Source organism: Haliaeetus leucocephalus, unplaced genomic scaffold, assembly GCF_000737465.1.
Source record: "Haliaeetus leucocephalus isolate CR32 unplaced genomic scaffold, Haliaeetus_leucocephalus-4.0 Scaffold2, whole genome shotgun sequence".
In the NCBI taxonomy this organism is placed as follows: Eukaryota; Metazoa; Chordata; class Aves; order Accipitriformes; family Accipitridae; genus Haliaeetus; species Haliaeetus leucocephalus.
Window position 1 is genome coordinate 10,630,196 of NW_010972438.1, and position 15,871 is coordinate 10,646,066.

The 15,871-nt window shown below is 48.6% G+C and overlaps 1 protein-coding gene across 1 annotated transcript; it reads left to right on the top strand.

Moving 5' to 3' along the window:
• The first annotated feature begins 507 nt into the window (after window positions 1-507).
• Window positions 508-14,329, top strand: FAM107A (family with sequence similarity 107, member A). Its single transcript, XM_010571041.1, has 4 exons — window positions 508-565; window positions 8,884-9,058; window positions 12,855-13,011; window positions 14,196-14,329. The coding sequence occupies exons 2-4, from the start codon at window positions 8,889-8,891 to the stop codon at window positions 14,301-14,303; spliced, it is 435 nt and encodes a 144-aa protein (XP_010569343.1). The 5' UTR covers window positions 508-565; window positions 8,884-8,888; the 3' UTR covers window positions 14,304-14,329.
• The last annotated feature ends 1,542 nt before the right edge of the window (window positions 14,330-15,871 follow it).

Sequence of the window (15,871 nt, forward strand, 5' to 3'; positions counted from 1 at the left end):
CTTCCTCTGGGGCGATCTGATTTCTCCAGGAGCGTGGTTAAGGCATGCTTAGGAGAAATCGTCCTCCGTGGAGCAGGGACGTGACCTCTCTGCCGGCAACGTCGGCCGTGCTGAGCAGGCTGCTTGGGCGCCCGGGCACACTCAGAGCTGTTTGCTTTGGGGGGAAAAAACGATTAGCTCATTCATCCACCCTGGGAAAACATCATCCAGCAGCGAAGAGCAAAGGGAGCAAGTTTTCAGGGTGGCAGAGAGACCTTTGGGACCAGCACTGAGGAGCGGGCAAGGCCGCCGGCTTCTGCCGGCTGAGCTCCAGCCCTCCGTGGGGTCCCCATGGGGCAGTGAGAGCGGCGGGGAGGGAGCGACGGTGCAGCAGCCGCCTCCACGTGACGCTCCCACCGGAGAGACCTGGCAGGAGCCAGACAGCTTCGTCGGACCCGGCCAAAAGTCATGCAGGCGCGAGCGCAGCCAGGCAGAAGCGGCAGCCTCAGCCCCTGCGGCCCCGTGTCGTGGGGCGCGGGGCAGCACCTGCCCCCCGGGCTCCCCAGGGCCACGCTGCGGAAATCAGGTAAGCCCAGGGCCCCCCGAGCCACCCCAGGGGGTCCCTGCTTCTCTGCCATCTCCCCTCTGCGGGGATGGGCCGCTGAGCCCCCGTGGGATTAGTCTGCACTGCATACATGTTTATGCACAGGTGACTTTGGACCCTGTTTTAATTTTTATTTGAGATGTCATGTTACTTTTATACTTCAGCAGCTGGTTGAGAAGCTGCCCTTCTGCTTCTGCCTTTCAAAACGGACCCATATCCGCAAGAAATTCCTTTAGCAAACCCATGCTGTGATTCAAACCTTCTCGGCAAGGCATTGGGCTGGACAGGGGGCACTTGATCCCCTGCAAGTCAGCGTGGGAGGATTTTCTCTGTATTCAACAAAATACCTTTGAGCTACCTTAAAACACTCATTAATGATTGATGTGCATCTCTATCAAAGGCAGGCAAATGCACAGAGCAAATATTTGATGAGATATTAAAAGTAAGTTTGTGATTATCGAGGAAGACTGCTAAGCATCTGTCACTGCTTAACAAAACTAAACAAGCCGCTCCGCATGCCGCTTGCAAAAGGTACGGGGCTGACATCCCTTGGTGATTGCTAACAGAGTGGGATCCCAGCCTTGTTATCTTTGCTTATCACAGTCCAAGGTAATTAAATGAGATGATTAACCAGCACAACGAAGCCTGTCTGCCTGCAGTCAGGGGGGAGCTTGCTGCTGCCTGACTGTACAAGCATTTCCAGCAGTAGCCAGCACAAAACAGCGTACTGGTAACTTCTACACGACAGACAGCTCAGCTAGCCCCAAACCTGCTGGGATTTCTCTCTTCCAAATACATGTGCATGAGTGCAAAGCTCAGTGGGTGACCACGGTGATATCCAGGGGCCCTGACATTTGGGGCGATTGCAACTGGTGGTGCGTGAGCAGCACGGACTGAGCCAGCACCTGCTCTGTGCTCACAGCGGGTGCAATGCTGGTGTAAATGGGGGACCCCAGCCCTGCAGTGCTGGCACGGTGTTTGGCAAGGGTGGGCAGAACTGGGGGCACTGGCTGGACTGGGGAGACTGACTATACTGGTGGGAGAACACCGGCTGTACTGATGGGTAGAACTGGTTGTACTGGTGGGGAGCTCAGGCTGTGCTGGTGAGCAGCAAGGGCTGTACTAGTGGGCAGCCCCATCCCCACATACGCTCAGCAGAGAGGCAGAGGCAGGAAGAATGGTGACATGTGGCAGCGGTGCCAGGAGCTGCAGGGCTGTGTCCCCCTGCCCTATTTCACATTTCCGTTAGGGTTTTCTTTCCCTTTCCGACCCCCCAACATCACAGGGTTTATTCCTGAACGTCAGGGCTGAGGGAAGGTGAGGGGACCCAGGGCACGCATGCCTGCTGTCCCGAGGCAGCCACCCGATAGCTGGGAACTGCTTCCCACGGCAGCCACATCGAGTTACATTCACCGTACTGCATTATAAATACCAGAATTAGCCTTGCTTAATTATTTAAAACTATAGATTAAAAGCAGACAAAGGCTCTTTGCCTCCTTTCTGGAGCACGTGTATCATTTATCAGTGATACGGTCACCTGGTGACAGGCATGGGGGAGCGTGCCAGGTCCATCAATATGAGATGTTCCCGAGCTGCCGGCAAGGCAGGAACCAGAGGAGAGGAAAAATCACAGTGAGGATGGGAGCTGGTACCATCTCACCCAGGAAGGGTAACAACGAATATCTGCCAATCTTTGGGCTTGCCTGATTATTATCATCATCATTGTCATTATTAACATCACCAGGGCAGTAAGCCACAGCAGCCATTAAGCTAATGTGAAGGAATGACAGGTATTTTGTTCCGGGCTCAGCACCTGACCCACTAAAGCTGGCACCTGGGTGCCTCGCTCTGCCCTGAACCTACTGACCATGCAGAAAGCGGCTTCCAAAAACAAGTGCCTGGCTTTGAGGTCAAACCACTTGTCCTCCTGGCAGCAGATTCTCCACAACGCAGTTGCACACCCAAAAGCTGCTCTCACTGCACAAAGCTTTGGGGCTCATGGAGACCAGCACACAATTGTTTCCCTGCCCCATGATGCCAACCCCAGCTATTCTGTGTTTCTAAAATACAATTAATTAACATTAGGAAAATCATGCAAATTAGCAAATGCCATAAATTCAAGAATCCAAAACAAAAGACAAGCTTTCAGCCTAATTCTTTGTAGGACTTCACATCCAGCATGACCTCTTCTGCCATTACACTCTCATGGGAAAAGCTGTAGGGCCAAACTCCAACTCCACTTCAGACAGTGGAAATGCATTGACTGAAAGTTCATGCTCTAAACCAAAAAACTGTTAACTTCTGGTTAACACGTAGAAGCGTGCATGTAGCAGTGCTTAAAAGGAACTGAGGCTAGTTTAAAGATCCCATGTACCTCCACCTGCACATGCAGACCCTTGCAGGGTGGGAGAACAGGCTTGCTCCTCTCAGCCTTCCCGAGGAGCAGAGGTGTGAGGGATGGTACCCTCATCCTGGGGAAAGGAGGGCTCGCCAGGGAGTGAATGCCATCGGGGGCCGTAGCCCAGGAAAGGGAAGGTTCCCCCCATGATTGGTGTTATATCTGTCAGAAACTCATGTTATTTCCCAGGCTCAGGTTACTTGTGTAAATAGTTTTAAACTAGCTCTGCTGACCAATATTGAGTGTGTTGGTTTTGCAGTCGCCTTACTTGCAGGATGTGTATGACCAGCTTCTTTCAGCAGCCCTTCGTTAATCTGTCAGTTCTTTAAAAAAGACACATTCATGAGTAAATCCCAGGTATTCAGAAAACCAGAGGTTCTTCTCTGTAGCCACAGTTTTAAGTGATCTTTTCTGGCCAGGAAACAGTCCCTTAGGTCAGTGGTTTTACAAACCCAGATCCAGGGCTCTGACCCTGGGTGTCCTGGGGTTTTGCTCAGTCTCATCCCTTCTACCAAATACAGGGTTTCACAGAATTACAAATAGCAATATCCTCTGAGCTTGGATGCCATTCCCAGAATAATGCCTTCTGCCTGTATTTACATGGATGGCATTTCAGAGAGGCCCGTTCTCTGCCCAGAAAGAGATGCCCATACAATATTTTTAACAAGAGCAGTTTGGTCGTCATCTGTCCCTATTGACAAACCTCTCCTGAGATGATGCTCCAGTTGGAAAATCAGTTCTCAAATGACATAGAGAGCAGAAATAGAAGACTGTAAGCTATGTTTGCTTTATAGATTTCAGCTGAAGCTAAACACTGACCTGTGCTGCAGAAGACAGCATTGCCAGCTTTGTGAGTTAAGGATGCTGAGAACCAAGTGGGCAGCATCACATGGGGCAGGGCACGCTGCAGAGCGGGGCTGCCTACGGCACTGAAGGAAGAGAAACTCGGTTTGCAGATGGAGTGGAAAAGGGCTGAGGGATGTGTAAGGGAAGGACGAGTGGGTCGCAGAGGGCAGGACGTCGAGGAGAGCTTGGCAAAACAAGGCAAGGGGGAAAAGGCATTTCACATGAAAACCTGCAAAAAGCAGCTGGTGTGCTGCTGCACCCTCCATTTTCCTATACAGTCGCAAGCCGAGAGGTGCTGGCTAGAAGCCCAGACCTCCACCCTACAGCTTTCTAAATCCAACGGCTATGGATTAATTTTCTTTTCAATCTATTTTGGTTTTCCCCTTGTGAAGAACGGCTGGAGCCATGCAGGCAGCTGTAAGCAGAGCTGCACCCCTCGGGTTACCTGCCCTTTCCAGGTCCGTTAATCCCCTTAACATTCCTGGGGGATTATTTCCATCCCGACAGGACAGTGATGCAGGTTGCCAGCAGCAGTGCAGGGAGCAGCACATGGCACACAGTCCCGACAGAGAGGGGCTCGCAGGGCAACCCACCACGGAAAGACAACTCACTTAATCCTAAATAAATGCTTTATGAAGGGCATCTCCTATGAGTGAGGGAAAAACAAAAAGCAGCAGCAGCAAAGGGAAGCATAGCTTAGCTCCCGCCACAGCCAAGCACCCGTGTCTGATGCCTGTCCCTGGGCATGAACCAGTCCTCCTCCTCCTCCTTCTCCTCCTCCTCTCCAGGAGCAGGCTAAAACCTTTCTCCTTGCCCTGGGCTGCACAAAAGCCGCTCAGCACCTCAGGGAGCACACCATGTTTTACGGTCCTAGTAGGGTATATTTAATTTATTATCTGCAACATTCAGGTTTTCAAAGGCATTTAATGTTACACCAAAACTGCCTGATATCCTGTTCCCCAAAAGATTGGGGCTGACCATAATCAGAAGTGGAAACAATTTGGTCCAGGATTGCAGACTGATGATTTTATCACAAGTCTCCCAGGAATTGGGGGATTTATAAGCATTCCAGGCAGTCTGAGCAGGAATTCGGGCTTTGCTTGAGGTCAGAACAGACCAAGATACTAAAATGTCATTTTTTTTCCTCCAGCTAGTCCCACACCCTGGGGCAGGAGGGTGGTTGGTCTCTGGGCCATCTCAAAGATGCTGAATATTCCCTGTGGGGTCTCCTAGAAAACTAGTCAAGACTGTGAGCTCTTTTCACAGCTACGGTTGGGAGAGGAGATAATGCCACGTGTGAAGTCCAAGTACCTGCCAGTGGCCTTGGCCTCCTCCTCCAGGCAGCCTGGCTTTTTACTTACAGAAAAGTCACTTGGAAACGTACCTTTCCTAGAAAGCCTCAGGCTTCTAGAAATGAGGAAAGGAAAAATATTTAAAAACAAGCAAAAGACTGAGTATGTCAAAGCAACACAGCTACTTTTTATAAGCAACACTCCAAAGCAGATCTATTTAAAAGGTCACGCTGTCTTTCTGAGTACAGCAGAGGGTATTAAAATGCACGTATATTTTTTTTGCTTATATCTTGCCAAGAACAATATAAAAATGTCTAACACCTTTTGCTAATTTATGATGGTGGCCAAGGAGGTGCCAGAGCAGAGCCTTGTTCATTGATCTACAGCTGAATCATGCAAAAACAGACATCCTGCTGTAAATCCACTGCAGAGACCTGGCTTGATTTATACCTCCAACATTATAAATAATGACAAAAAGCAGCCTGATATCAGTCTGTCTCCCCTTACACAGACATGAATTACATCAAGTCTTGAAGATGATAGATCTACTCCACAAGAAACATTTTGCACTGGGTCCCTATCTGCCAACCTGCAAGAGAAAGGATGCCCCATCCTTACTCCCAGCATAACCCCAAGCTGTGTTTCAGGCGCACCAATATTTTTATATTCTCATTTTTCTTGTTCTGCTCAATGCAAATGAAGACATTCCTTGAATTGTTCCAGATTAAGGTCCTCTGAAGGTTTAAAGTGCTATTCTTGTAGTGAGGTTCAAGGCTCCTTCTAGTCCTGGTCAGGGACAAGGTCAGGGCTTTGACTTTGTCCCCGGGGCAGCCCACTGGAAGCCAAATCCTTGAGGCTGGTGTCTGCACAACCCTAGGCACATCTAGCACAGTGAAAACCAAGCTCAGAGATACCTGCTGTATCCTGGCCCTCAAAGTATTGTTCAGGCAAATTGCACTCATTGTGAGGACTTTTGCAGGCCGAGTTAACAGCCCTCTGGGCAGAAATGCTTCCAGTAGGTTTCAATTCCTCCCACTCCTTCCTTCCCTCCCAGTATTTTCTTCATTTCTACTAGTTTTGGGGAAAAGTTCCCCTTTTGCCTTCACTAAATAGGTTGATAAATTGCAAAGCAGCCGCAAGCCTCAGCCATGCAACATTAGATGGCTGCAGTCTGAAAATAACCACATTAGCCAATTCAAAACCTCCAGGCTCTCCACGGTGCTCCCCCAAAATGCTGCATAAGCAGAGGATCCCCCAAGGCAGGAGGTGGGGGGACCTTCCCTGATCATCCTGGGTGTCTGGCGGGTGGAAACACCACAAAACCAAACTGAAGGGCTGGATGACACCATCCAATAGTGTTGTGTGCTGCTGGGCATTAGCCCTCTGTGGATGTGGGGACAGCCTGCCCCAAGCAAATCTCCTGGGATCTGTGTCTTGGTGGTGGGGAGGAAGGGACTTCCACTCCTGAGTTGCAAAAGGAAACCCATATATCACGGCGGCAGGGGGAAAGCAGTACTTTATAAGTAACAGTGCTGCACCGGTGCCCCAAGAGCTAGTACAGGTTAGTGGCAGGGCCTGAGAGCTACTTGGTATAGAAAAAGAACACCAAAGTCACTAGAGTTACAGCCATTTACAGAATCCAGGTTGGTCATTCAGATTTGGTTGGCTGCATAATCCTTCCATGCTTGCTGCTCGCTGCATTATCCCCTAGTAGAGCACAACAGCTGGATTTAAGATGGACAAATCCAAGATCAATACGCCCCAGCCCTTCTCCTGCCATGCGGCAGGATTTGGTACCCAGCACACAAGCAAGTGCAGGCATCTCTGTCACTGGAGGCAGCTCTGGTCTAAATGATGGCACAGGAACTGTGGGAAAAGGGCGAGAGGATGACACAGTGACACTGAGGCTAGTCCATTAGTATAGCTGTCCAAAAACACTGTTTCCATTAAAAACACCTGACATTTTATTTAAGTTACTCATGGAGAGACTTTTTTTGAAGGATGAAGACATTGCTTTGCCATTTGAAATGGGAGCTCATCCATTTCATTCATGCCAAAATAAACCTTTGCTTTTGTACCTTCCTTCCTTGTCTTCTCTCTGCTTCTTCTCCTGTGAAAAAAAAAAGACCAAAAAAGGGAAGAAGTAGAAGAAGAAAAAAAAAAAAAAGGCAATTTTACCCCAGTGAAAACCTGACATGTTTGCCTTAACCCTTGGCTGTTCTTCAGTCCCTGCATCTCTCTGGAAGGCAACATTGAGCCCCCAGTTTCAGCCTGTGGAGTCCAGCCCCGCAGGGGTTTGACTCAGCTTGGCACTTGCTGTCAAACATCAAACCACGCCACCTTCCTTTCTGCCAGCAGTGATGTATGATCCTAGAGGAAAATAATTTGATACAAGAAATCACTGGTTCCAGCTTCCAAGTGCCCTTTAAATATGTACTGAACTATTCACCCCAATTACACTCATGTAATGGGCTCTGATTTGTTTTTCTTTGTTCCCAAAGCAGTAGGGCACTGGCCACATTAACATTCAATGAGAAGTTGTTTGATATTGAATCATTTCTTCAGCGGTATTATTCCTTACACAATTCTGTTTGATTGCAATCCACTTCACATTTGATAAGTACTTACTGACTATGAAAGAATGACCTAGCCCGCTTTCTCTAGCCTTTTTTTATTGATTTCTCTTTTGAAAGGGTTTTATTGCTTTTACACATGAGATTGCAATAAGAGAGAGAGGCAACATTACTGAACAACTGTTTTACTTGCTGCTCCACCAACCCATATAACTTCACACTAGGCCCCCCAAATACTGTAATAGAGACACTTACAGACATAGAGCTGCCTACATCCTTTTCCTGGAACTTTCTGTTCTTACTGGTAAACTTCCAAATTGTTCAAGTGAATAGTCAGGAATAAATTGCTCTTTCTGAGCCCCTGATTAGACCGTACACTGAATAATTGTAGGCAGCCCCACTGTGCTCCACATTTAAAGACACAGCCCACCTCATGCAGTTTGTCTTAAAACTTGTGCTTTGCACTCACTTTGTATAGGGTTTTTTGTGGAGGAGAAGTGTAGAGCAATTGGAAAATACCAACAGTGAACATGCGCTGTGGTTTGCCTGAAATCCAAGCTGCCATCGCTTCCAAAACAGTGGGCTCTTGTTCTTACATCCAGAACATACATACAAATTATTACAGCACGATCACATACTGCATGGGCAAATTTTGCTTTTCTTGGCATTGGGCTCGATCCTGATTATTAAGCCAGCAGGATATCAGCAAAACCTTTCCTTGACAAGAGATTTCAGATACAGCAGCACTTCCTCAGGGCCGTGTTTTGGAAGCCGCTCAAATCCCACAGCATCCCCTTGGGCTAAGGGACCAATGGCCTCAGCCAGGACGACCAAAGCAGCAGCTCAGCACAGTCTACACCCATGGCTGTTTCCAGTTTTAGTTAGACCTATCTTGCCTTAATTAATCCTTGGCACTAAATGCTGCAGCCACTGAAGCGAGCGGCTGGCAAGTAATTTAAATGATCTAATTAATATGTGTCTCATCAACAACGCAAAGGGAATATTTTTTAAAACCTCTAAAAAACTCGCACCAGCACATGCAGGCACGTGTATGCAGACACCGACATGGGTGTCGAGCAGCCAGGGCAGGCACCATCTCTTCTCTGCCTTGCCCAGGGAGGAGAGCTCCAGCAAGTTCCCACACCACAGCAGGGTCAGTCTTCTCATACAAACACCTCTCTTTTCTTCCAGCATCGATGTACACTGACATACAGCGGGACCGACCAGACAGTGGGAATATCCTGACTCACCCAGACTACATAGATGGAAACCCAGACCTCATCAAACCTAAAAAGCTCCTAAATCCTGTAAAAGCCTCGAAGAGCCATCAAGAGCTGCACAGAGAGCTGCTGATGAACCACAAAAGGTAAGAGGAGGTCACAGCCTGCCACTGGAGTGGTCCGAGAGGTGCTGAGCCATTGGAGCTCAGCAGCCAAGGCACAAGTACCAGCAACAGCCTGCGAGTTGGAAGGGCACGATAAATCCCTTCACTTGCAAATGAACACAGCATAAAACTCACTGTAGCTCTTTCCTTTTTTCTCTGATGTGACAGTTTCTTTTAAAACGAAAGCAGAAGGAAAAGCCCCCTGCTCTGCCATCCTGAAGCATTGGCTAGCACTTTTCAGAGCTGCTTGCTATTTCCACCCACCTCGAGCCACAAGCGCCAGAAGATGCGAGGCATCCCTACAGCCCCTTTCTCAGTGTCCCACGCATGTTTTCTCCCTGGTCCTGGTTCTTCTGCCTCCAACACTGATTTGCCAAGTCCCCAGCCATGTACAGCATCCCTGTGTGCTTTAAGGTCAACCCAGAGGCAGTAAGAGGTGTAGGCTGGGGGGAGCCATTGAAAGCTGGGAGAGCACCAGGGTGAGATAGTCTGTACAAGGACATGGCTAATCCCTGTCTCCCTAAAAATCAAATGGGTAAAGGCAAGCTAGAATTCACATTTCTGTCTTCCTACCCCATCACCCCAACTTAAGTCTTTGGGGGTACAGATACAACATCAGGAAAATGACACCAGTGACTGAGAACCTACAACCACATCATTCCTTTGCAGCAACTGTCTGAACATCAGTGCAATAAAAGCCTATTCAGTTCAGAGGCTTTTTAGCACAGCAAGAAATCTGCTGGCTTTATATTGACATTTTCTGAACACCCTGAAATATTCTGACATGATAGCACTTTGGCCATCTAATTAAAAGGAGCACAGCCTCTGTTCAAAAGGACTACAGTCATCATGAGAATCAGACACATATTTGGCAAACAGTCAAGCCTGCCAGCAGGGTCCATTAATCAATACTGGCACTGGCTGGGCTTGGGTTTGATTTGATTTTCCCAGAATCAGAAGAATTACAGGGACCATACCCAGGCCGTTATCTGGCATCAAGGCAGAGGCAACTATAACAGCCAGATATTTTTAAAACTCTCTGGCTTGAGAGTGACCATATCCTGCCTAATGTTACTGCTCAGTTTAAAGGCTCACCCACCAGCATTGGCTTTGATCTCACAGAACATTATTCCAGTCTAACCATGATGGAACAAAGAATCAAGAAATCCCTGCAATGGAGGTAGTAGAGACGAACAGTGGCAGATGGGGTACAGACCCCGCAGTATCAAACTGAACTAAACTTCAAACTGGCAAACAAAAAGTACATCATCACTTTGTATTCTAGTTCTGTGCCTGTCACCATGTTACATCCACATGTGCCATCAGATACTGGCAGGAGGCAGCTCCACTGCAGCTATCCTGCATCTCCTGATCCTTCTCCTTATAGTCTTGTATGTCTCAGGCATCAGTTTAAACCTGCTTTGGCTCTGGCCTCCCAAATATTTTTCAGCAAATATGTGAAACAAACCCTACTGCAAACAATAATCCATCATTGCTGGGTTCTTGTCACTCTCGAATCCACCAGTTTTGCCTCCTGCAACAGGTTACTATAGAGGGAGAGAGGGAAGAAGGAGAGAGAGAAGGATCTAGGACTTGCTCCTGTTTCTGCATTGCTGTTGGGTTCTCCCCTTAAGCAGCAGGGAGAAGAAACTCTAATCAGCAGCTTGTGCAACAAAACCCTTATCTTAGTCAACACCTCTGGGTACTAACAACACAGGCTGATTAAATCAGAGTAGTAACAAATCCACAGGCAACATTGCAAGCTCCGTCTCCAGCAAGCCAAGGCAGGTTTGCCTTCTCCCAAGCCTTGGGAAAAGCATTTCTGCAGCATCCAAGTTCTTCCTGCCTTGAAAAACCATCATGAAAGCTCTGGAGCCAACCCTAGGACTACCTTCACTGATGTTGCCATGAACTTTGTCCTATCATAAAGCAAAAAAATTACAATAGGAAGCATTGTTAAACGTGGCACTGGAAGGATGCAAACACTGGTCCCCAACCATGTTGTGACAGCGCAGAGGTTTGCTGCATCTGGAGAGCGTTTCCCTCTCCTGCCTGCCAGTTCAGTTTCTCACTTTGTGAGATACCACCTCAGCACCTGCCACCTTGTCAAGAAAGCTCCATAGTCCACAGAGTTTGATGTCTCTGCTTTCAAATGACCTTAGCAGAAAACAACCAGCCTTTGGTCAACAGAACCCTCACAGTGGTGAGGAGGAGCTTTGCATTAATAGCACACCCTGAGCTGCTGTGCCCTGGGCAAGCCCTTAGCACAGATACGGGGAGGTCCCCACCGCACCTCAAAACAGACCTTCACCCACAGACACACCACAAACACTCCACGTTTTACAATGGAACTTGTAAATACTCTCAGCCCATTGATTTAAATGAGTGTTAAAGCCAGCCCATGAAAGTGGTCAGGCCCCACTCCTTCCCTGTGTGTGACAGCTACAAGGTCTTCAACTCCTTCTCCTCAAAAATAGAACTTCAGTCAACTACCTCTAGTCCTGTATTTTCTTAACAAGATTACTTACATTTCAGCTGCTATTGCAGAAGATAGCCTGCGTGAATGTGGCCTTGACCACTTCTTAATAATCTGTTCTTCAGGGACATGAAACTTTGTGCAGTTGCAATAAAGTCTCCCCTGAATTCAGCAAATGTTCAACTTCCCAGCAGCTTCAGGTTTTGCCTCGTTCTGGCTAGGGCTCAGCAGGGCAGAGAGTCACTGCTTTTAGTGATTTAAGCCAGGAAGCTGATGGATTTTATGAAGGCAGATTCCTTTCGGCACAGAGAAGACGAGTTGGTCAAACCACTATCTTGGAAGGGCAGAAACAGTCCCACAACCACAGAGGAGCACATTTGGACTTGTTCCACATTCACCCATAGCCCCACACATCCATAACTACTCCCATCCTTCCAGGGAGCAGAAGTTGGTGGGAAGGTGGCCGGAGTCAGCTCCAGCAGGTAAATCTTAGTGTCTGAATTCAGGCATGGCAATATTCAAAGGTTTCTGAAATTTGTTTGGAGAACTTCTGTCATCTCTTTACCATGTATTTATGCCTTGCCTGCATGTCCTTGCCATGTCTCCTTTCCCGTGATCCCACCCCTCACAGACCAGGGCTTGGAGCAGCCCCGCTTCATTTTGAGATGCTTCGGGTGGCTGAAGGGGAGCCAGGTGCCTGTGCCATCAGCAAACGCTCTGGCTTCCAGAAGAAAAGGACATTTCGTTTTAGCCTCTTGACCCAAACTCTCCATGTCAACAGGGAGATCCCTAGCCCTCAGCTCTGAAGCAAAGCTGGGATGCAACGGGGAGGAAAGGAACTGCCAGGACAATTATTGCAGATCAATGACTACCCCTGCTGGTGGAAAAAAAATCGTCATTATTTAAAACGCCCTCGACGCAGCTGAATCTGTCACTGACATAATTAAAACTAGTAACAGCAGGAGCCAGCGGAAGGTCCCATTTCCACACCGACCCAGAGAACTGTAACACCTCAATCTAATGGGATTAGCAAAACTTCCAGCATCACAAGCCCCACACATGGACAGCAAACGCTGTGCCCACCCAAGGCAGGCAGCCCAAGGCAGTGTCCCAGCAGTAAGGTGTTCCCACTAACACCCTCAAAGCCTTGCGGATGGATTTGTGGACTAGGACTGGTTAACAGACCAGGTCTCCCATGTTTCCATTTAGGACTGAAAAGAGTTTGGGGGTTGCCGGGCTGGCAGCGGTTACACCCCAGGGTGTAGGCACTCTGGCCCCGATTTGTCTGCTTTTTATCCACAGAGGTTTGGGCATGGAGAGCAAGCCAGAGCTGCAGCGGGTGCTCGAGCACCGACGGCGAAACCAGCTCATCAGACAGAAGAAGGAAGAGGAAGAGGCAAAGAAATTGCAGTCTCCTTTTGAAAAAGAGCTATTGAAGAGGCATCAGAGACTGGATCAGGTAGAAGTGATCCCTGGGTTATCCTAACCACCCTGCGCAAGGCACAGATCACAGGGGAGATGGGTGGGCTGAGGCTCAACCCAAGGTATAGTTTTGTTACCCCACCATAAAATGGGAGCCACAGTACATCCTTCACTGGTGTCCCATGCAGCTGCAGCACCCTCATCCTCACAGTGGGATCCACCTCATTTGTACCACCTCGCCCAGGACCCCACCATGCACCACTGGCCCTGGGTCTCCTCCAGGTTCTACATGGTGTCTTTGGGGTGTGCTTTCCTGTTCAAAGCACCCCAAATACCATAGGGGCTGTTGCAGCACCCGCCACAGGGGTGCTCAGGACCCTGGGGTGCAGAGTGAGAGGCTGCAGAAGTGCTGGAAGGTGCAAACCCTGCTGCAATCACACCCAAGCTGCTTTTGGGAGCAGTTCCTGGCATGTAACCTGGCCAAAAATATGCCTGGGAGGAGCAAGATTCAGCATGGGGCTTGTCAACACCACAGCCATGCCACAGGTGCTCTGCGCCTGCCCTCTTACCCAAACCAGTGCAAGCAGCAAGCAGGCTTGTTGCCACTGAAAATAAAGTCATTCCCTGTCCTCCCTGCCAGTATTTGCACTGCAAATGGATGAAACTAGTTTATTTAATTAATGACACAACAGCTCCCTTGTGATAACATCAGCCAAGCCAAGATCACTTGAAAATCAAAGCCCAGCACTCTCAGAGAAGAACCAGGAATACGAAACAAGGTGGTTTAGGGACAGATTCTTAAAGACTGCATATAAAAGTGAGGCAGTACAACAACTTACCCCCCTTAGACAATAACCTAACACTGACAGCTTTTCCCAGGCTCACAGACTTCCTTTGCTGGGAAGAATTCAAACCTCCTTGTCCTTCCTCCGTGCCAGGTCTGAAGTGAAACACTCCCCTGCTTTTCTGCTGGAGATGTTCCTCCCTGGAGGGAAAAAAATAATTAATGTTTCAGTGAGCCAGAAAAAGAGACTAAGGGTGAACATGGGTCTGGCATAATGGTTTGGAAAATGAGAGCACCGACAGGTGCACTACCCACTCATTCAACTTTGGGCAATAATAACTGGACATCCAGCAATAATGATGCCCATCATTTTAATGTAGCTAATGCACTTCTGTTCTTTAGTATGCATAGATAATGGTGACTCTTCTTTCTTACAGCTGGAGAAAGAGCAGGAGAAGCAGGAAGACCATGCACCAGAATTCATTAAAGTCAAGGAAAACCTGAGAAGAACATCGACGGTGACCGGGGATGAGAAAGCAGCATAGCTTCTGCCAAAACTCAACAGGGATCCTACCAAGGCCAGCTAACACTTACACGCTGACATCTCTGTACATGGTGGACATTCACAGCCGCATCATTGGGGCTACTTATGGTTATTAACACCCGCTCCAGTAGAAGGCACAAAAAAGGTTTTCCTAGCCCAGGAAGTTGTCACTGTGGAAAAGGTGCAGTATTGACTGAAGAATTACTCACACAAGGAGATGCAGAGAGAAATGATGTTATTTCCCCCCCCAGACTGTGGGTGCACGCTAACCTCCAGCTAACTCTTGGTTAACTCTTGAGACACAGCGACTGTTTAAGCCAGGGAAGTCTGTGGAAGAATGGATTGGGGGACCCCTGCTTCTTCCTGGAGGCAGGCTCACCAGGCACAGGGTGACAGGAGGGCGGCTGCAGCTCTGGAGAACCTCCTGGAAACCTGGCGTGGTAACTAAAAGGGACAATCTGCGTATTACTGAGAACAGCCCAGGTGACCATAGCAGCTTTCCCAAGGGTCACTGGTATGGCACCCGTGTGCGAGTCAAGCCTGGCTGAGGCTGTGTGTCCCAGCAGCACACCCGTACTGTTAGAAAAATCAACCTCTGTGTGCCCATACCAGTGCAGCACAGGCAGGCGCAACTGTTCTTCACGAGCGCCTTTAAACTGCATTTCAAACCTGTTTGAAAATAGCTATTTAGGCAGTTCCGTGCTCAGGCAGAAAATATATTGGACCGTACCACCAGTGCCCCAAGTGGGAGGCAAATGCTCTGAGCAGAAAGCAAAGGCTGGGTGTTTTCAGCGTGGGTGTTCATGGAAGCGTGCAGTGACCAGCCAGCAGATCCCTGTGGATGTAGCAGACAGACAAACTGCTTCTTGCCCCTGGACTACTGAGCTTCAGCCCTTCACCCAGCAGCTGGACATGTGCTACCATAGGGACCCACAAAAAAAAAAACGTCCTGTGTTTGAGAGGTGGTGATGTGGTAGTGTCATACTGGTGTCAGGCGGCTGTCCTGTTAACCACCCTGCGCACAGGTGGCATCTGTAGGCACCAGGGCCTACGGGGCACGTAGGTACTGATGGAAAACTATTTGTCAGTGCTTCTCATCCCCTTTTCCAGAGGTCAAAGCTGCCTCATTTCAGTTGCCACCTTTCAAAGCTAAAACTCTTCTTGCTGCTGGTATAGCAAAGCTGAGATAGATGGTGCGTTTGCACCATGTATGGACAGAGCCTACCACATTTATGGGGCACCCATGCCCTGAGGTGTCAACACCTAGAGCTAAAACTGCACCTTCAGGAAGATCTCAGCTTCTTGCTTCTCACATCAGCCCTGATACAAAGCCTAAACAGCATAACTCACCGACTGCCTTTGAACACTGGCTTTTGAATGGCAAGCCTCAATGGACCTAGTCAGCTGGGAAAGTAATACCTGGTTAAATAATATGTACTATCCACATCTTCAGTGGATGCATGTGTAAATTAAGGGAAACTGGGCGTTTATCACATATTTATTAAAAAGTCACTAATCCATTCCCTAGTCTCCCTGGTCCATGGGCTGTTTCATTTCAGAGTGCCGTTG